General features: G+C 36.2%; 2 protein-coding genes across 4 annotated transcripts in view; both read left to right on the top strand.

Annotated features, from left to right (window-relative positions):
• The window catches only part of LOC100021515 (probable ATP-dependent RNA helicase DDX60), a 145007-nt gene that overhangs the window by 21958 nt on the left and 100000 nt on the right, over nt 1-23049 (top strand). For all 3 annotated transcript variants that reach the window (XM_007496145.2, XM_007496144.2, XM_007496143.2), the window contains exons 5-9: nt 2441-2557; nt 14771-14926; nt 17414-17566; nt 22054-22195; nt 22811-22966. In XM_007496145.2, coding sequence (XP_007496207.2) covers nt 2441-2557; nt 14771-14926; nt 17414-17566; nt 22054-22195; nt 22811-22966 — 724 coding nt within the window. The remainder of the gene's footprint in view (nt 1-2440; nt 2558-14770; nt 14927-17413; nt 17567-22053; nt 22196-22810; nt 22967-23049) is intronic.
• POLR2H (RNA polymerase II, I and III subunit H) lies at nt 18617-21097 on the top strand. The gene is given in 4 exon segments (XM_056802871.1): nt 18617-20256; nt 20258-20322; nt 20324-20424; nt 20427-21097. Coding segments are annotated over 4 exon segments (435 nt in total). The 5' UTR covers nt 18617-20040; the 3' UTR covers nt 20480-21097.

Below are 23049 nucleotides of genomic sequence, written 5' to 3'. Positions count from 1 at the left end.
CAACTGGTTGAGCTAACTTGCTCAGCTGGCCTGCCCTGGGGCAAAATTTTCATTCTAGGAAGGGGACTGGGGGTGTCCATCCAGGTACCCCCCATCCCTGTTCCTCCCTACCAGTTCTTATTATAGCCTTGGACCATGTGTGATGTGTGGCCAGTCAGAGTCAGACCCTTGCAGTTATAGTCTCAGTTTAGGTCTTATATAGACAGTCAGGACTTGACATGTGGGAGGAGAAAGTGTCCCACCCAGTGGCCCCCCAAATTCCTCCCTGCCAGCTGTTGTCAGAGCCTTGCACCACACAGTCAGCCAATGTTATTGCAAGTCTTAGTGAATTGGGTGGGGGAAGGTGTTTCTCCCTTTTCCAATGAAAATAAATGGACTGTGCCTACCTTTCAAGTTCTTTTCAATAGGAGAATCTCTTGAGTTCTTGTTGGGTTTGGATTTCTGTTTGCTTTGAAACATGATATGAATATTAATTTGGAAGGATTGTTGGATAGGGTATGTCTTTTGGTGCTCCTAAGCTGCCATCTTAGCTCTGCCTCTGCTAATTCCCCCTTTATTTTATTTTAAAAAAATTTTATTTGATTGATTAATTTAGAGTATTTTTCCAGGATTACAAAAATTATGTTTTTTCTTCCCCTCCTTCCAACCTCCTCCCATAGCTGATGCTGCACAATTCCACTGGGTTTTACATTTATCATTGGTCAAGACCTATTTCCATATTATTGATATTTGCACTAGGGTGATCATTTAGGGTTAATAGCCCCAATCATATCCCCATTGATCCATGTGATCAAGCAATTGTTTTTCTTTTGTTTTTCTACTCCCACAGATCTTCCTCTGAATGTGGATATTGTTCTTTCTAATAAGTCCTTCAGTACTGTCCTGAATCATTTATTGCTACTCATAGAGAAGTCCATTATGTTTGATTGTACCACAGTATATTGGTCTCTGTGTATAGTGTTCTCCTGGTTCTGCTCCTTTCACTCTGTATCAATTCTGGGAGGTCATTCCAATTTACCTGGAATTCCTCCAGTTCATTGTTCCTTTGAGCACAATTGTATTCCATCACCAACATATACCACAATTTGTTTAGCCATTCCTCAATTGAAGGGCATCCCCCCATTTTCCCATTTTTGCCACCACAAAGAGTACATCTATGAATATCTTGTGCAAGTCTTTTTCCTTATTATCTCTTTGGGGTACAGACCCAGCAGTGCTATGGCTGGATATTCTTTTTGATGGGCCTTTCAATGATCTTTCATCCTCATTTTCACACACACACACACACACACACACACACACACATATATATATATATATATATATTTCATTATTTGGAACCATAATTCCAGATTATTGATAATGAGGCATGCTTGCACCACTTCTCACAAAGAAATGATGGACTTAGGGAGCAGAATGAGACAGATATTTCTGGATATAACCAATATAGAATTTGTTTTACTTGACTATATGTGTGTGTGTGTGTGTGTGCTTATTAATTGAAAAAATGGAAGGAAAAGATTTAGTGGAATAAGGTGTAGAATTAAGCTGTCTTCCATGCACAGTTTCTTGATAGACAAAATAAGGATCACTGTTTGACAACATTATGAATGTTAATATCAAGTGTGTCATAAAACAGAGAGACCTATCCTTGCCAAAATTTGTAGGACCTCCTTAAAGAGATCCATGGTTACTTAAAGGAAATTAGTAATCTATACAGGATCAGACATAGATGCAATATTCCTATCTTCCTGTCTACTCCATGTAAGTATGAGAACATTCTATTAACTTTGTGCATCAACACACACACATATACACATAAATATACAATAAATACTGTATATTAGCCATGTCCAGAACTAAGTAGTAAATGGGCCTAGAATGGATTGCATTTGGGAAAATAAGCCATGCTTTTGAAGGTCCTAAACTCTTTAGGGTCACAAACAAATTTATTTTTTAATACAAATAGGAATTTAGTGATAGTTATAAAATAGGCAGCATATTTCTAATGATGACTTGCATGTGAGACATGTCATAAGGGGTAGCAGTCTAGAAAATATTTAATGATAAAAGGATCTGTGCAATAATAGAAAAAGAATGAACTCACTCTCAGGAATGGCTATCTAGTCAGCTGGTACTCATAAAATAACATATACCTAGATAAAGACTTCAGGCACATTAAGTAGATCCTTTATGGAGCACTTGGACAAAAAAAATATATATTTTACAAAGGTATGAATGAGTTATTATCTATACCCATGGAAGAAAGAATGCCCACACTGATAATGCCATGAGACAACTGATAATTAGATGGTTCATTGTAAATAGAAATTTTATTTATAACTTTCTATTATACATCATAATGAAAGACCTGAATTGTTCTGAATGAATAATTACATGCTAAACTAAAATAACACATGTGATTTATTCCCTCTTACAGAATGAACAGAAAATGAAGAGAGCTTACCAAACTATTATTGAACATTTGAAAAAATCCAGTGTTATAGCACTGACACCTTTGTTTCATCAATTTAAATTTAGCAGCCTGGAAAAAGAGGTATTAAAGCTAGTTTTTTTTTAAGTTAAAAGTTTGATAGAATTTTAAAAAATAATAATGTTAAGAGACCAAATGTTTTATTTCTAAATGCAGTTAAATTCATGAATTTCAACAGGAATCAGAATGTAAAAGGAACTGGTAAGTAGACCAAGTGTGTCAAATATATTAAGATTTATTAGACATAAATGTAAAGTTCTACATGGGTTAAAAACAACTTCACAGTTAGAATATTAGGGAAACAAAACTTTCCATGGGAAATTAATCTAAGAGATTTGAGTGAGTACAAATTCAATATGAGTCAATCATTCAAAGTGACTAATGAGCATTTAGGCTGTGTTCTGCAATTGTCTACAGTTCAGTATCCAGAGTTGAAGGTCATTGTCCAACTATATTCTACTTGGACCATTTCTGGAATATAATATTTAGTTGTGAAGAGTTCATTTTATCAAGAAAATTCCAATTACAGGAATATCCATAGGGAATAATTGGGTTATAGAAGAGCCTTGAAAAGAGAATTTCAGAATCTCAGAGTTAGAAATGACTTTAGAGACTATTTAGTTTAGCTTGCATGAGACAAAAAAAAAAGCTCCCAAGCAATCCATCCAGCCTTTGCCTCTTGAAGAACCTTGTTTAGCTTTCACACTCCTCTAAATATTAGGAGTTCTTTTTTTAACTTTGACTTGAGCCCAAATAGGATTCTTTGCAAAGTCTACCCATTATTTCTAATTCTGTCCTCTGGGCTCAAGCAGGACTTTCTTTCACATCAGTCATCATGTACTTTAAAATGATCATGTTATCCCTATTTCTTTTTCCTTTATTCAGGCAATCTTCCTGTGTCATTTCTAAAGTCTTCTCCATCTTAATATCCTTTTTCTAAATATTCTCATATTTATCAATGTCATTCCTGAAATATAAAATAGAAAATGGTATTCCACTTATGCTTTGATTAGGACAGGGGAAAGTATTTTCTGTGATCTGAATAATAATTGACATTTACTTAGTACTCTAAAATAGTTAACAAATATCTCATTTTGTCTTCATCAACCCTATGAAGCTACTACAGAAACTACTGTTTTTGAGAGATGAGAGATCTGGGTTTCAGGGATGTCAAGTGAATTGCCAGAATAACTCATCTATTAAGAGTTGGGTGAAAGATCTCAGATGAGCTCTTCTTGACTTTAAATGTAGCACACTACTCATTTTACTTTTACTACTCTTTTTTTATTTTAAACATTATTTTATTTGATCATTTTCATACATTATTCATTGGAAACAGATAATTTTCTTTTCCTCCCACCTCCCGCCACCCCTTCCCTAGCTGACGCGTGATTTGTCTGGGTATCACATGTGTCCTTGCTCTGAATCCATTTTCTTGTTGTTGCTATTTGCATTAGGGTGCTCATTTAGCATCTCTCCTCAATCATGTCCCCTCAAACTCTGTAGTCAAGCAGTTGCTTTTCCTCCATGTTTTTCCTCCCTCAGTTTGTCCTCTGCTTGAGGATAGTGTTTTTTTTTTTCTCGTAGATCCCTGCAGATTGTTCACGGACAGTGTAAAGCCATTACTGGAGAAGTCAATTATGTTCTCTTGTACCACAATGTGTCAGTCTCTGTGTACAATGTTCTCCTGGTTCTGCTCCTCTCACTCTGCATCACTTCCAGGAGGTTGTTCCAGTCTCCATGGAATTCGTCCACTTTATTATTCCTTTTTGCACAATAGTATTCCATCACCAACATATACCACAATTTGTTCAGTCATTCCCCAATTGAAGGGCATCCCCTCATTTTCCAATTTTTGGCCACCACAAAGAGCACAGCTTTGAATATTCTTGTACAAATCTTTTTCCTTATTATCTCTTTGGGGTACAAACCCAGCAGTGCTATGGCTGGATCAAAGGGCAGACAGTCTTTTATCACCCTTTGGGCATAGTTCCAAATTGCCCTCCAGAATGGTTGGATCAATTCACAGCTCCACCAGCAATGCATTAATTTCCCTATTTTGCCACATCCCCTCCAGCATTCATTATTTTCCTTTGCTGTCATGTTGACCAATCTGCTAGGTATGAGGTGATACCTCAGAGTTGTTGTGATTTGCATCTCTCTGATTATAAGAGATTTAGAACACTTTTTCATGTGCTTATTAATAGTCTTGATTTCTTTAACTGAAAATTGCCTATTGATGTCCCTTGCCCATTTTTCAATTGGAGAATGGCTTGATTTTTTGTACAACTGGTTTAGCTCTTTATAGATTTGAGTAATTAGACCCTTGTCAGAGGTTTTTGTTATGAAAATTGTTTCCCAATTTGTTGCTTTCCTTCTAATTTTAGTTACATTGGTTTTGTTTGTACAAAAAACATTTTAATTTGATGTAATCAAAATTATTTATTTTACATTTTGTGACTCTAAGTCTTGCTTGGTTTTAAAATCTTTCCCTTCCCAAAGGTCTGACATGTATACTATTCTGTGTTCACCTAATTTACTTATAGTTTCCTTCTTTATATTCAAGTCATTCACCCATTCTGAGTTTATCTTGGTGTAGGGTGTGAGATGTTGATCCAAACCTAATCTCTCCCACACTGTCTTCTAATTTTCCCAGAAGTTTTTATCAAATACTGGATTTTTGTCCCAAAAGCTGGGGTCTTTGGGTTTGTCAAAGCTGTCTTGCTGAGGTCATTTACCCCAAGTCTATTCCACTTATCCTCCTTTCTGTCTCTTAGCCAGTACCAAATTGTTTTGATGACCACTGCTTTGTAATATAGTTTGAGATCTGGGACTGCAAGGCCACCTTCCATTGTATTTTTTTTTTCATTATTTCCCTGGATATCCTTGATCCTTTATTCTTCCAAATGAACTTTGTTATGGTTTTCTCTAATTCAGTAAAATAGTTTTTTGGTAGTTCAATGGGTATGGCACTAAATAGATAGATAAGTTTGGGTAGGATGGTCATTTTTATTATGTTAGCTTGTCCCACCCATGAGCAATCAATGTTTTTCCAATTGTTTAGATCTAGTTTTAATTGTGTGGAGAGTGTTTTGTAGTTGTGTTCATATAGTTCCTGTGTTTGTCTTGGCAGATAGATTCCTAAGTATTTTATATTGTCTCAGGTGACTTTAAATGGAATTTCTCTTTGTAATTATTGCTGCTGAACTGGGTTGGATATATATATATATATAGAAATGCTGATGACTTATGTGGGTTTATTTTGTATCCTGCAACTTTGCTAAAGTTGTTGATTATTTCGATTAGCTTTTTGGTTGATTCCCTAGGATTCTTTAAGTAAATAATCATATCATCCACAAAGAGTGACAGCTTGGTCTCTTCCTTGCCAATTTTAATACCTTCAATTACTTTTTCTTCTCTAATTGCTACTGCTACTGTTTATAGTAGAATATTATATAATAGAGGTGATAATGGGCATCCTTGTTTGACTCCTGATGTTATTGGGAAGGCTTCAAGTTTTTCCCCATTGCAGATGATGTTTGCTGATGGTTTTAGGTATATACTGTTTATTATTTTTAGGAAAGGCCCTTCTATTCCTATACTTTCTAGTGTTTTCAATAGGAATGGGTGTTGTATTTTGTCAAAGGCTTTTTCTCCATCTATTGAGATAATCATGTGATTTTTGTCAGTTTGCTTGTTTATATGGTCAATTATGTGGATGGTTTTCCTAATATTGAACCATCCTTGCATTCCTGGTATGAATCCTACCTGATCATAGTGGATAACCCTTGTGATGACTTGCTGGAGTCTTTTTGCTAGTATCCTATTTAAGATTTTTGCATCTATATACATTAGGGAGATTGGCCTATAGTTTTCTTTCTCTGTTTTTAACCTGCCTGGCTTTGGGATCAGTACCATGTTTGGGTCATAAAAAGAATTTGGTAGAACCTCTTCTTGGCTTATCCTGTCAAATAGTTTGTATAGTATTGGGGTTAGCTGTTCTTTGAATGTTTGATAGAATTCATTTGTGAATCCGTCTGGACATGGGGATTTTTTCTTAGGGAGTTCTTTGATGGCTTGTTCAATTTCTTTTGCTGATATGGGGTTGTTTAGGTAATTTGTTTCTTCTTCTTTTAGTCTAGGCAATTTACATTTTTGTAAGTATTCATCCATATCACTTAGATTGCCATATTTTTTGCCATATAATTGGGCATAGTAGTTTTTAATGATTGCCTTGATTTCCTCTTCATTAGAGGTGAGGTCTCCCTTTTCATCTTGGATACTGTCAATTTGGTTTTTTCCTTTCCTTTTTTTTTTTTAATTAGACTGACTAGTACATTGTCAATTTTATTTGTTTTTTCAAAGTACCAGCTTCTAGTCTTATTGATTAAATCAATAGTTCTTTGACTTTCAATTTTATTAATTTCTCCTTTGATTTTTAGGATTTCTAATTTAGTCTTCATCTGAGGGTTTTTAATTTGTTCACTTTCTAGTTTTTTAATTTGCATGCCCAATTCATTGACCTCTGCCCTTCTTAATTTGTTTATATATGAACTCAAGGATATAAATTTCCCCCTGAGTACTGCTTTGGCTGCATTCCATAGGTTTTGAAAGGATGTCTCACCATTGTCATTTTCTTCAATGAAGTTATTAATTGTTTCTATGATTTGTTCTTTAACTAACTGGTTTTGGAGAATCATATTATTTAATTTCCAATTAATTTTCGATTTACCTCTTCTCCATGTTCCCTTACTAATTATTATTTTTATTGCATTGTGGTCTGAGAAGGTTGCATTTATTATTTCTGCCTTTTGCACTTGTTTGTAATGATTTTGTGCCCTAGTACATGGTCAGTTTTTGTGAATGTACCATGTACTGCTGAAAAGAAGGTATATTCCTTTTTGCCCTTATTTATTTTTCTCCATATGTCTACTAACTCTAATTTTTCTAAGATTTCATTTGCTTCTCTCATCTCTTTCTTATTTATTTTTTGATTTGATTTATCTAATCAAAATCTCCCACTAGTTCAGATCTCCCACTAGTATAGTTTTGCTATCTATTTCATCCTTGAGCTCCTCCAGTTTCTCCTTTAAAAATTTGGATGCTCTGCCATTTGGTGCATACATATTGAGTACAGATATTTCTTCATTGTCTATACTGCATTTTATCAGGATGTAATTACCTTTCCTATCTCTTTTAACTAGATTTATTTTTACTTTGGCTTTGTCCGATATCATGATTGTTACTCTTGCCTTCTTTTTATCATTTGATGCCCAATAGATTTGGCTCCATCCTCTTACTTTCACCCCATGCGTATCTATCTTCCTCATGTGTGTTTCTTGCAGACAGCATATGGTAGGGTTTTGGATTGTAATCCACTCTGCTATTCACTTGTGTTTTATGGGTGAGTTCATTCCATTCACATTCCAAGTTGTGATTACTAGCTGTGTATTTCCCATTATTTTGATTTCTACTCCTGATCCCGCCTTTTCTTCTTTCACTATTTCCTTCTACACCAATGTTTGTTTTTGTCAATCCCCCTAGTTCCCCCCTCCTTATTTTACTTCCCTTTCTACCCCCCTCCCTTCTTATTCCCTCCCTTATTTTCCCCTGTAGTTTTTTTTAAAATTTCCCCCCTGGCCTCTCCCTCCCTTGTACTGCTTCCCTCCCCACCAGTACTTTTTTTTACCCTTCTCCTCCCCTATAGGGCGCAGATCTATTCCCTTCCCCAATGGATTGGATTGTTCTTCCCTCTTTGGGTCAGTTTCAAAGTACGCAAGAGTTGAGTATTTCCTATCTCCAACCTCTTTACCCTTCCAGTGTATCGATGTTCTCCTCCCTCCCACCATGAGCTTCTTTATGACATAAATTTACCCCCATTTGTTTCTTTTCCCATTTATTTTAGTCATAACCTCTTTTTTTACCTCTAGTCATGCATATATATATACATACACATGTATATGTATTTATGCATGCGTATATCTATATACCTATTTATGTCTTGTCCTTTCATCCTATACAGTTTGTCACTGTTCCCTCTGAGTGTAATTCTTCTAGCTGCTCAGGTGATAGCAACAGTTTTTAAGAGTTTCCAATGACCTCTTTTCTTATAGGGAAACATATCATTTTAACTTATTGAGTCTCTTAAAATTTTTTTGTTGTTGTTTATTTGTTTTCCCCCCTCTTTTTAAATTACCTTTTGATGATTCTCTTGAGTTCTGTGGTTGGACATCAAATTTTCTGTTCAGGTATGGTCTTTTATTTATGAATGCTTGGAACTCTTCTGTTGTGTTGAATGACCATACTTTCCCCTGTAAAAATATAGTCAGTTTTGATGGGTATTTTATTCTTGGTTGTAGACCTAGTTCCCTTGCTTTCCGGAATATTGTATTCCATGCCTTTTGGTCCTTCAGTGTGGATGCAGACAGATCCTGTGTTATCCTCACCGTGTTTCCATGGTATCTGAATGGTTTCTTTTTAGCAGCTTGTAATATCTTTTCTTTCATCTGATTGTTTTTGAATTAGGCTATAACATTTCTTGGTGTTGTGAGTTGGGGATTAAATACAGGGGGTGGTCTGTGGATTCTTTCAATCTCCACATTCCCCTCTTGTTCTAGGATCTCGGGACAGTTTTCCTGGATAATTTCCTCTAGTATTATGTCCAGGCTTTTTCTTTTGTTGTGGTCTTTTGGTAGTCCAATTATTCTTAAATTGTCTCTTCTTGAGCGATTTTCTAAATCATCTGTTTTGTGAATGAGATGCTTCACATTTTCCTCAATTTTTTCATTCTTTTTGTTTTGTTTTATAGTGTCCTGCTGCCTTGTGAGGTCACTTAATTCCATTTGTTTTATTCTGGTTCTTAAAGATTGGATTTCATCTCTATCTTTTTGGTCATCCTTTTCATCTCCTTTGTCTCATTTTCCAGCTGGTTGATTTTGGCTTTCAATACACTATTTTCTTATTTTAGTTCAAGTGCCTCTGTTTCCAGATGCCTTATCTTAATTTATAAGTCCTTTTCCCAATTGTCTTCAGCCTCTCTTAGTTGTGTTTTGAGTTCTTCCAAAGCCTGTATCCAATTCGCTGGGATTTCTGGTTTATCATTTGCTGATCTCTCCCCCTCTGTTCCATTTGCTGAGTAGTAGCTGTCTATTGTAGTTTCTTTCTTCTTTTTTCTGTTGTTTGCTCAAATTCACCTCTTCTTTACTCCCCGTATTTGTCTGTGCTCTTGTTCCTCTCATTTTTTCTTTTTTTTTTTGGTTTTTGAGCACTTCTATCAGTCTCCCCTCTTAGAGCTTTATCAGAAGATCTCTTGGTGTAGTCTCTGGGAGAGGGTTGTTGGGGGTTTGAGCTTCCATGTCCTCTGGAGGCTTTTGATTGGCTTAAAGTCCAGCAGTCAATGAGGGTGGGTGGGGACCCTGGGTATCCCTGTGTTCTGGAGACTTTTGATGGGATTAAGTTCAGGTTGGTTGCGCTGGGTTTGCTCTGAGTTCTAAACTTCCTGGAAGGCTGGAGCAAATATGGAGGATCTCCAAAGCTCTGGTGAGGCTGCCAGGTCTATGCTCCTTCTAGGCTGCCATCTTGACTCAGCCTCTAGGTTTCTGTTCTTTCAGAAGACCCTGCTCTCTAAGGGGCAAGGGTTCTGGCCTCCATGGGGTCTGAGGGCTCCTGATGAGATTAGGTTCAGCTGGTTTGGGCCAAATGAGCCCTGAAGCAAAAAAACAAAACAAAACAAAACAACAACAACAACAAAAACCCCACTTTTTCTCTACAGTCTGTGTTGAGTGCCCTGAGACTAGCCCAGGTTACTTTCAAGGAATGCCCTTTGGAGCAACCCCTTTGCTGGCCCTGAGGTTTTTGTTCTTTCCGAAGACCCTGCTCTCTAAGGGGGGGAGGGGTCCTGGCCTCCCTGGGTTCTGAGGGCTCCTGATGGGATTATGTTCACCTGTTGTGGGCCAAATGATCCCTGAACCAAAAAAAAAAACTCCTCCTCCACAATCTGTGTTGAATGCCTGAGGACTGGCCCAGGTTGCTTTCAAGGTAAGCCCTTCAGAGTAACCCCTTTGCTGGTCCTGAGGTTTCTGTCCTTTCAGAAGCTCTGAGCACTCCTGATGGGGTTGGGTTCAGCTGGTACCCTAAAGCTGGAGCCTCCCTTGAGACTCAGATGGAAGGACCCAGCCAGGGGGTTACAGGCTTCCCCCTTCTCTCTATGTTTCCCTGCCATCTCTGTTGGGCACCCCGGAGACTGGCTTAGGTTGCTTTCAGGGTGAGTCCTTCATAATAACCAGCCCTGAGACCCTTTTGCCGGCCCTGAGGTTCCTGTTGCTGCTGTGGGCTCAGCACTCTGGGTTGGGGGGGATGGATCCTGGGACCTTCCTTCTGCCTACCCCTTAGATCTGAGTGATCTAGGGTTCTGGCTTTTGGGGGACTGTACCTTTTGGTCCAGGTCTAGGAGGAGGGTTCCCCAGGTCTATCCTGTTGCTCAGTTTGAATTTTGGTGTCCTGGGTGCATTCAGTTTGTGATTGGTAAGGAAGGGATTTCAGAGGTCTGAACTTTCGCTGCCTCTAGACCACCATCTTGACTGGAAGACTTTTACTACTCTTAATGAAGTTTAACATTACAATTTTGAGGGAGGTGGGGGAATACCACACCACTTACTGCTGACTCTTATTGAGGTTGTAATACATGAAAAAACCTACTTTGCACAAAATATTGTCAAGTCATATATCCCTCACATTGTATTTTAAAAGTTTTTTTAAAGGCAAGTATTGAATTTTATATTTACCTCTATTAAATGTTAAACTGTTTACCTCTATTAAATATTTGGCTCATTATTTTATCCTATTAAGACTTGTCCTATCTCTGACATCGAATATGCCAGCTATTCTGCTTAGCTTTGTATTATCTACAATATTTACATTTATGCAATAAAATATTACTCTTATATTAATAACTAATATTTTCATAGTGTTGGCTTTGTGCCAGGGATTGTGCTAAATTCTTCATAAATATTATTTCATTTGATCCTCAAAACAACCCTGGGAGACAGATAATATTATCCCCATTTTACAGTTGAGCAAACCAAATTTAAATAATTTGCCTAGAATCATGTAGCTATTGAGTGTTTGAGCCCAAATTTGGAATTAGGACTTCCTCACTTCAGGCTCAATGTTCTATGATACTGTTGTTCCTCTAGAATATGTCACCATGCCATTGGTGAATGATTTGAAGGAACAGTTTACTCTGAAGAAGAAAAGACTTAGTTGGGACATTATAACCATTTGAAAATTTGTTACACTTTGCTACAGCAGAGATTTAGACTTGTTTTGCTTATTTTCAGTGGCAGTACTAGGAACAATAATTTGAAGCTATAGAGAAGCAGATACAGGAAAATTTCTCAATTGTCAAGTGTCTCTAGCTAGGGCAATGATGGCAAATGTTTTAGAGACTCAGGGCCCAAACTGTACCCTCACACTACATGTTAGCTACCCCCTTACCCAGACTGGGGAAGGGAGAAACACTCCTAGGGCTGCTGGGCAGAAGGGTAGGTGAAATGAAAAATGTCCTCAGGTGCAGTGGAGAGGAGGAGAGGAGCAGTCCCCTCCAGCACACGTGCCATAGGTTCGCCAACAGAGATCTAGGGTGATGGCCCATTTCTATAATCCTTGTGACTAGGGAAGATGGAGACTGGTGGTTAGCCTAACTCTGGAGTTCAGAAGTGCAGGAGGGCTGTGGACCATTGAGTGTCCATAGTAAGTCTGGCACCAATATGCTTAACCCCTGGACAGGATGGGAGAGGCATCAGATTGCCTAAGGAGGGGAAAAGTGACCCAGTCAGAAATGGACTAGTTTAAAGCTTTTGTGTCATTCAGCAGTAGGAGGAGGTCACAGAGGCTATTGTTTTTCTAGCCTAGTTATGATAGGGATTCTCAGCCTAACATTAGCAACAACAACCACAATCACAATAATCACAACTATCACCACAACAACCAGTCACATCTACCCCCAAAATAGAATCATCTGCCTTCAATGGTAGTATGGTTACTTTCACTGAAGTTCTTTAAATAAAGGCAGATAACCATTTGTTAGGATTGCTGTGGAATGAATCATGCAGGTAGAGATTAACTAGATGACCAATGAGATCCCTTGTACTTCTAAGAATCTAGGATGATACCAGCGTTTTAATTTCTGTATCTTTCTTGAAATTCCATTGCCCATGTTAGTAAGGTAAACACTACACTGTCCTTGTTGTTGGTCAGTTGTTCAGTTATGTCTGGTTCTTTGTGAACACATTTGGTGTTTTCTTTGCAAAGATACTAGTGTCATTTCCTACTACAGCTTATTTTATAAATGAGGTTCTGAGGCCAACAGAGTTAGGTGACCTGCCCAGGGTCATATAGCTAGTAAGTGAATGAGGCAGAATTTGAAATCATGAAGATTTCTTTCTTATTCTAAGCCCTATGCTCTATCCACTGATTCACCTAGTTGCCTACTATTAAACTGGGCCTTTTATCTCCTACAATGTTCTACTACTTTCCATTATAGTAACACAGGGAACTTTTAGTTTCCCAAAGGCACAGTGGAAGCCAACAGCAAGCAAGAGCTACTCATAAATCTTAGGAAGTATAGATAAATAGCAACAAAACCTGTACAAATAGGAAACCAGAATCAAACCAAACTGGATATAAAGCAGAAGTGATGGACAACCAGAGAATTCTATTTCTATCGATGCAATTAAAAAAATAACAGTTAGCATATTGCATGGACCTTCCCTATAGCATTCATGGGAGAAAAGAGCTAAAAAAGAGTAAAATGATTAGGTATGGTAAGGTTCTTACCTACTCTTTTGGAAAACTGAGAACTGTATCAAAGAATTAAATCTAGGAATTAGTAACTTGTAACTAGTAACAAAGTATGGAATCAAAATATTAAATTTTATGATTCATTAGTAGAAGCATATTATGCTGACTCCAGAAAGTCACAATTCCATTTTGCTGTGTCCTTCACAGCCATTTAATGTATCCATCATTTGCCTTTGGCTACTGGCAAAACTGTCACTTGTGTTGTATCATAATGAAAGGTGGCTTATTATATGCCCAGCTAACTTGCTAGGTCTATGGCGCCCTTTGTATTGTCTTAGAGGGAACAGTATCTACTGTGTCATAACCTAGCTTGTTACTGTAGAGATGCATTATGTCTTCAAGGGTATTACATTACAGCATATGTGGTTATTTGTCTCCCACTCCCTTTTCCTTCTCATAGGGGGATGTGAGGGTATACACATACACACCCACAGAGTATATAGCTGTCTTATGGGTTTTCCTTTGAGGGATATTTCATTGAGACCATATGTGTAGAACTAGAGGATTGTAATACCTTTAGTTAATCTGAAAAATAGCATGTTTTGGACAATATATCAATGCCAATTGTGATATGGAAATCACATTAAAAGACTGATATATATTAATTTAAGGTTGCCAAGGAATTCAGCTATGTAATTCCTAAATGAAAACTCAAGTCAGCCTTCAACCTTTTATGGAGTTTTTTTTTTTTAATTACTAACAGGAGGAAGAAAGGTATGAGAGAGAGAGAGAGAGAGAGAGAGAGAGAGAGAGAGAGAGAGAGAGAGAGAGAGAGAGAGAGAGAGAGAGAGAGAGAGAGAGAAGGGGAGAGAAGGGAATAGGGCTTAAATACCCACTCTGCTTAGGCTGAGCCAAAGGCCCAAGGCCTTGGATAGCCGAGGCAAAGAAAAGAGATCAGTCCCTATCACTTACATGACCAAAATGGAGAAACAGTCTGAGGGCCTCCATCCCAAGCACCAGGCTCCAACAACCTCCTTTCCTCCACACAGGAAGTCCCCAGACTCCTCAGGTGTCCTCTACCTCACTTTCTGTGTCTCCCCTATGCCAATGGTGGCTCTAGCTTAACCCAGGACCACCCAGAGGTCTGTCCCCTTTGCATATGTCTGTTGAAGGTCATATTCTCAAATAATTAAATCTTGAGCTTTGCTGCAGCCCTTCCTAAATCCTGTTACCCTGAGTAGGGTGGAGATTGTAGTTTCCAAGACCCGATTCTTTCATTCCAAGTATCTCTATTGTTATTGATCAGGAAATAGCCAAATCTCATCCTCTGAAGAATGGTTTGAACAGGGCTGAATAGTTTTGGAATTCACACAATGAATTTTTCACTGAGGACCATATATTCAGATGAATTCTCTGGTAAAAATACTGTATTCCAAAAATATTGTTCTAAAATGTGATCCTTTTCTTTTGTGTTAGATATATTGGAGTATTGACCAACTTCGGGGCCTCTGGCCAAAAGGATCTGACATTCGACGTATTCTCTGTGTCCTATCATGTTCTTTGTCTTTGAAAATGTACCACCATTTCTTAGAAAAGAGAAAGGAGAAATCTTCAGAAATTGATATACCTGAGGTGAGATTTAAATCTGTTATTTAACAACTTTGTGTTTTACTTTAGAAATATTTATACTATCTTAATAGCTATTTTTTAAGAAATTATCTATTTACTGCCATTTATTTCTCAAGATATAAAAAACAGTTTCTTGGTAAAAAGTTAATAATTTTATTTCATTTAAAATTTTATTTTCCTTGAATATATGTAAATTTTTTCAATTTTATTTTAAAAAATATTAGGCCCAAATTCTTTCTCTTCCTTCTTTTCTTCCTTCCTATCTTGCTGAGATGGTAAGTAGTTTGAATTAGATTTTACATATGGAATTATGTAAAACATTTTTCTATGTTAATCATTTTTTGGGGAAGAAAATGTAAAAAAAAATTAAGAAAGAAAGTGAAACAGTATGCTTTGGTCTGGATTTAGACTCAATCAGGTTTTCATCTAGAAACAGTTGGCATTGTTCATTAGGCCTTTTTGGATTATCTTGGATCATTGTATTACTGATAATGTTATTTGCAGTTGCTTATTATAAAATATTGCTGTAATTTTATTTAGTGTTCCTGCTTACTTTACCTTTTAGATTGGGTAATATGACAGAAAAATGACAATTATTGCAGGAGATGTAGAAAATTTGGAACATTAATACACTGCTGATAGTGTTTTAAACTCATCCAACCAATCTGGAATTTAGAACTTTGCCCAAGGGGCTATAAAAGGTACCCAAGGATTGTGCTTTGATCCAGCAATATCACCACTAGTTCTGTATACCAAAGAGTTAAAAGAAAGAAAAATGTAAAAGATCTATCTGTACAAAAATATTTGTAGCAACTCTTTCATAGCAAAGAATTGGAAATCAAAGGGCTGCCCATCAGTTGGGGATTGACTGAACAAATTATGGTATATGATTGTAATATCATATTGTGCTATAAGAAATGACAAAAAGTATGATTTCAGAAAAAAACTGGAAACACTTCCATGAACTAATGAAGCAAGCAGTACCAGGAACACATTTTACACAGTAACTGCAATATTATATGATGATTACCTGTGAATGACAAGTATTCTCAGCAATAGAGTGATCTGAAATAGCTCCAAAGGACTAATGATGAAAAATATAGTATGTACCTTTAGAGAAAGAATTGATGCAGTATGAACACAGAACAAAGCATACTAAATTTTTACTTTCATCATGTTTTGTTTTTTCTTTGTATTTTATTTCACAGTGTCTAATATAAAATATATTTTGTACAATTGTACCTATATAAAATTGCTTACTATCTTAGGGAGAAGGGGCAGAAGAGAAGAGAGGAAAGAATTTAGAATTTAGCACCTTATAATAATTCCTAAACTTCCTTATAGATTTAAAATATTTTTCATGCTTGTTGATTTTAATTACAGTAGCCACATTAATTTACCACACTTTCTTTATTGTTTGGACATTTGTGAATGATTGCCTCTAGGTTTTTATTTATGCTTTTTTAATTTCACATAATATAATGAAAATATTTCAGAAGTTAACTCTTTAAGCTAAAAAAATCAGGCTATATCCCCAACCATAGAATTATTATTATTTATACCTGATTATTTTTTTGACCTTTACTAAGTAATGTCAGATTGCTCTATATATAACTACAAAACCTACACGTTTTTAATTCACTCAATTACATCTAAGTCTTATTTCTCCATAATTATTACAATGTTGAGCTTTGTTGTTTTAAATTATTTTGATCAATTTGATGATCATGAGGTTCTACTTCAATTCATTTCAATTTGTTGGTCTTTGGAAATGGTCAGAGTTGTCTTTTTCTTTAAGGTTCATTGAATACATTAAAGATGGCTAAAGGTAAAACACTACCTAGTCCAGGGTTTCTTTGCATTTTTTTGGTGGCATGGGCTTCTTTAGCATTTTGATAATGCTTATGCATTCCTTAATTGAATAATACTTTTGTATGCATAAACAAATTGCCTAAGATTACAATGGAAATCAGTGTTGAAATATAGTTAACAAAACAGCTAATCTCCTGATTTTGTGCAACTTGCCAACTAGAATGGATAGTCTCTTGAAATTAACATGTTCAATTTAATTTTTAACTTAGAAGAAAAACTACATGAAATAGAGATTTTTGGTTTCATGGGTACTTTTTCTGTTTTTTAATTGCTAGAAAGTTCTTTTATTGAGCACTAGAATTATGAAATAATGGGATAAGACTGCTACACTTAAATAGGTTAAGCCTATTGGTAAGTATTTGCAAAGCTAAGATTTCAATCCAGAGATCAAAATGCTCATAAAATAGTCCTGTTGTAAATCTATCTTCTATCTCACATATTCACCATTTTTATTATCTGTTGCCAGTCTTTAAGTACTATAAATCGTTTGAAATGCCAACATATGTCCAAAGTAATGAATACCATTGAGATATCATGACTCTCATGGTTCCATGATAATTGTGGCATTTCATTAGTTCAAAGAGGGTGGTGAACTAAATATTTATTTCTTTTATTCAGAATAATTTGGCATCATTGACAGAAGTTCAAGATCTATGCAGAATGTATTGCCTCAGTGTGGTTTTTCTGCTCCATTTGCCTCTTTCTCAGAGAGCTTGTGCCAGATTAATCACTTCTTCCTGGAAAGACTCAATTTCTACTTTCTTGCAAATGGTAAACATTGGAGAGTTCAAAATACATTTTCTTGTTATTCCATATATAGTTGTTTGAATTAACTTTAAAAATAGATTCATATGGGCATTGTCAACCCCTTGGGAAATGAGCAATTGATTGATTTTCTAATCAGAGGGTTAGGAAAAAATATATTTTTTGCTGCTGTTTTCTGATATTTCATATTTCAGAATGGATCTAGATATCACCCACCTTCTGGAGTTGTAATGAAGAATGCATTTCATAAACCCCAAATCACTAGGCAATAATAAACTACCATCATAAGGCCTCTAGTTGAAAACCTCCCAATCTAGATTTCAAGCCTGTGGTAATCATTTAGCCTAGTAGCATTGTTGTGTGTTCTGATGGGTTTTAATTTCTCTTTACTAGAGTCATGTGGCATAGGAATAAAGAAAAGAAAGAACTTAGGAGGACTTCCTCAGTTTCTGCCTCTTAGACTTACTCTTTAATTGTCCCAGGGAATTCCCAAAGATCATACAAAAGCTGCAGAAAAGGTGGGGTCTCTGCTAGAAAATGCAGTTTCTTTCCTTAGAGGTGTTATGCCAATATAATCACAGATCTAGGTTTTCCTCTCCTCCACCTCCTCTATCCAAAACCACACTTAAATATAATGAGATTTTGGTAGGGTTTCCAATTCTTGAATTGCTTGATGATAATCATGGGAAGACTGATTTACAGGATTTGGAGTGTTGCAAATTTCACTGATATTATTAAAGACTTTGCTGATTTAAGAAGACTTTACTTCAAATCTCACTTCAAACACATTAGCTGCGTGATCCTGGTCACTTCTCCTCTGCCTACTTCAATATCCTCCTTTGTTAAATTGTGATAAAAGTAGCATTTACTTTTTAGGATTACTGAGGCAAAAATGAGATGTTTGCAAGGTGCTTTGTAAATCTTGAAGTGCTTGTATAAATATTTGCTATTCTTATTATTAAATGAATGACATTTTAGGCATTTGTTTTATGTTAGCATTTGACTTTTGCAAGTCAGTAAATTGAGGTAACTTGATTCTCCATTAGGATTATTACTTTCTCTTCTCTTTCCTTGGATTTAGAGGGATAAATAGAGGAAGGATCCAGAGTGAAAGGAGACATATATGCACTTCAGAAACTGTTGGACTTTATATTTTTTTGAAAATTTTATTTAATTAGTCAATTTAGAACATTATTCCTTGGTTACAAGAATCATATTCTTTCCCTCCCCTCCTCCACCCTTTTCCATAGCCGACTCACAATTCCACTGGGTTTTACATGTGTCCTTGATCAGAACCCATTTCCATGTTGTTGATGTTTGCACTAAGATGATCATTTAGTGTCCACATCCCTAGTTAATATCTCCTCAACACATGTATTCCAGCAGTTTTTTTTTTCTTCTGTGTTTCTGCTCTCACAGTTTTTCCTCTGAAAGTGGATAATGATCCCTCCGGGTTGTTCAGGATCACTGCATCACCACTATTGGAGAAGTCCATTACATTTGATTGTACCAGAGTGTTTCAGTCTCTGTGTACAGTGTTTTCCTGGTTCTGCTCCTCTCACTCTGTATCACTTCCTGGAGGTTGTTCCTGTCTCCATGGAATCCCTCCACTTTATTATTCCTTTGAGCACAATAGTATTCCATCACCAACATATACCACAATTTGTTCAGCCATTCTCCAATTGAAGGGCATCCCCTCATTTTCCAATTTTTTGTCACCACAAAGAGTGCAGCTATGAATATTCTTGTACATGTCTTTTTCCTTATTCTCTCTTTGGGGTACAAACCCAGCAGTGCTATGGCTAGATCAAAGGGCAGACAGTCTTTTGTAGCCCTTTGGGCATAGTTCCAAATTGCCCTCCAGAATGGTTGGATCAATTCACAACTCCACCAGCAATGCATTAATTGGACTTTATATTTTGAGAGGAAAAAATGGTTAAGATAAGAAGCTACTAGGTACACCAAATGGTTAATAGTGTACATCTCTGCATCACCAGAACAGTGGTTTTCAGACTTCTGTTTTTGTTCTTGGTACAGTATACTATGTTGTGAGGAATCATAATATTGCATATTTAAGGTGCCAATAAAGGAAAGGTTTCCTAATAGTGAGGCTATCAAACTTTGACAGTTGAATTCCCTGCCTTCTCTTTCTCCTTTCCCTATTTTCTCTATTTCTCCAGGATTCATAGTGCAGTCAGTTTAATACTTCTGTGGAAAAAGCATGCTACTCACTTGAGACATTAATCAATCAATAAACATTTGTTAAGCATATGCCAGGTCCTCTGCTAAATGTTGGGGATACAAAAATAGGTGAAAGACAGCCCCTCTGCTCAAGGAGCTTACAGTTTATGCTGGTAATTGGTAGGTACCTTATATAGATATTGTATTTTCTGTGCATGCATGGCCTTTGGTCTTGTACTGGTCTTAAGCCAGACTCACACTCATGTTAGTTAGGACTCCTTCACATTCTGTGTCCCACCATGGCTGGCATCTTGTTCAAGGACATCTTCTATGTGAATGACATAGACCCTGAGGGCAAGAAATTTGAATAAGTATTCCATCTGCATTTTAAGAGTGAATCTTTCAAGGTTGACTTTATCTTAGATGTTAGCATCCAGAAATATTCTGTGGATTTGGGTAATATTTTTTAATTGGTGATAGCTAGAACCTTTTATGAAGATGGGACCCTGGATGACAGGGTATATAAATCCCACAGATGATCAACCCTCCAGGGATGAGCAGTTTGATGTGATATATGGGAAAGTACAGATTTGAGGGGAATAAGACCTCCACAACTCAACTCTGCCTATTTATCTTATGGGGGGTCTGCTTGTGAGACCCCCTAGGAGAAACCAAAAATTTGCATGCTTTGAAGTATACTCCAGAGTGTACATCCTGATGAAGAAACAGGACTTCTGAACTGCCCAGGGAGTCTTTGATGCCTTTCTACTTCTTGTCTTTCATGGCCCAGGCATTGACTCCAGCTTTAGGGGAATATCAATAAGGATAAATCCCATTCCTTGGAGCACCCATTCTTCCTTCCCTTGATGTACTTGGGGCCTCTCTTGATTGGTCTGTATTAAATAGAAAACTGGATGTGGGCCCCTGATTAAGACCCCATTGGAAGAGCTCGAGCTGAGCTGCAGATGCTTTGTGTAATGCTTCAATTAAATTATGCTTTTTTGTAAAAAAAAAACCAACACTCTCCTCCATCCTCCTTCTCTTCCTCCTCCTCCTCTCCCTCTTTCCTTCTCCCTTTCCTTAAATGGCAAAATTACTTTTTATATCTCTGTCTACAGACTATATATATGTAAGTAACACTTTCTACCTAGCCTGGATATAATATTCTTGCTGGATATGACCAAGAGATGGGTAAAGTTCTAAGCAGAGAAAGTACAACTTACTGGAGAGAGTGTTGAAATTTCAGTCAAAGGTGCAAGAAATTGTTGCTTCTTTAATTCAGTCTGCAATCTTGGGTAAACCAGTTCACTTTAATATAACAGTATCCTCTTTTATAAAATTAGGAAGTTGGACTGGTTGATCATCAAGTTTCCTTCCAGCCTTCCAGTTCTTAAATCCTGTGCCTGTGATCATCCTTTCTTCAGAATAATGAGTCAATTGGGATATTCTTGACAGTATTGCATGCATACACACACACACACACACACACACACACACACACACACACACATATATCTTCCATTAGAATGTGAGCTCCTTGAGGGTAGGTTTTTGTTCTTTTCATTTATAACCCTAGCATTTGGCATGAAGCCTCACAAAAGTTCTAGTAAATAATTAAAAATGCTTTGATTCACTGATTCTTATGTAGATGTACAGTTTTATATCAATATTAATACCTGATATTTTTATAATACTTATAGATTTACAAAAGGAATAATTTCATTTCATCCTTACAACTTGTGAGTTAAATACCGAAGGGACGATTACCATCCCCATTGAAAAAATGAGATAAGATAATAAAGGATATTTCAGATAGAATAATTGACTTTACCATGGCCAGACAAATAAAAAGAATGAGGAGTAATGTTCATACTCAGGTCCCTATTGAATATAAGGTCATCATTCCTATGACTACACCATGGCAAATCCTATCTATTAAGATACATAAATAATGTTTATCAAACTTCTCATCCTGTTTATGCTTTCTTTTAGCACAGAATTTAGATAATCCTAAGAATCAATTTGGTATAGTGGATAGACTGGCTTCCAAGTTAGCAAGACCTGGATTCAAGCATAATCTATGATACACAATGGGCTTTGTGACTTGGAAAGTTCATTTACCTCTCATTATCTTGGAGAATTAACTAAGAATCTAAATTTCAGAATAGGTATCATTTTACATTAATATAGGAAGTTTCTTCCATAATAATTCTGTGTATTTGATAAAATTTTAGTACTAGGCCAAAATATGAAATTCTATTAATATATATTTAAAAGGAAAAAAAAGTTTACTATTTATTTTCTATTTTTAGAAAAAGTGGTGTGAATTTTTTGTTCTAAGGAATTTGGAGAGTTCAAAAACATGGAATGTGGATTTCACTTACGTTTGTGATATAAATGATGGCCCATTGTGGATAAATATTGCTTATTACTATGAAAATGAACACATCCAAGGTATGACTTAAATATGCTGAACTTTTTAACCTTATATTTTCAATTATCCCTCCACTTTTTCATTCATTTATTCTCATTTGTTTATATGCATGCATTTTGTTATACCTCAAATATTTTTTCCTCTCCATTCAGTGAGCTATCACTTATAAGAAAACTTAAAAAGGTAATTTATAAAATTCAGTTCATTAAAAGCAACCAACACAGTGGCCATCTCTGATAATTTTTGAGTTTATGAAATATTCTGTACTCATTGCTCCTCACTTCTGCAATGAATGGTTCATTGGAGCAAGATAGTGAGTTTCAATTTCTCATATCTTCCCTCAGGTCAAACCTAAAAATGAAAAATCCATAGAATTTATTTTTTTCTATTTTCTTGTCCTTTCCATTTAATCATTCTTGATACTATTTTCCTAGTTCTTCATCTTACTTCACTCTGTATCAACCATATATAACCACTCTCACTCATTTTCTGAATTCTTCAAATTCAATGTTATTCATACATACATATATATATCTACATATATATATCTACATATACATATAAGCATATGTAAATGTGTATGTATACACATACAGATCCCATTCAGATCTTCACAAATGTATTTTGTTCTCTAGGTTTACAATTTGACTTGGGAAAAGCCATTGAGGTAGATTACAATGACTTGTGGAGTGCTGTGTCACATTTGGTAAGAGAGTTCCCTGTTGGTCCATCAGTGCCTCTCCGAGTAACAAAACAACTTTTCCTTCAAAAGAAACAGTCACCAATTGGAGGTAATGTGTCCCCAAACATGTTTTTAAATAATAGTCATAATGAAAATCTGTTGGAAACATCATTTATACCTATATGCACAAGC

This window comes from Monodelphis domestica, chromosome 6 (genome assembly GCF_027887165.1).
Source record: "Monodelphis domestica isolate mMonDom1 chromosome 6, mMonDom1.pri, whole genome shotgun sequence".
Taxonomy (NCBI): Eukaryota; Metazoa; Chordata; class Mammalia; order Didelphimorphia; family Didelphidae; genus Monodelphis; species Monodelphis domestica.
Note: the sequence above shows the minus strand (reverse complement) of the source record. Positions and strands in the feature narration are given on the sequence as shown.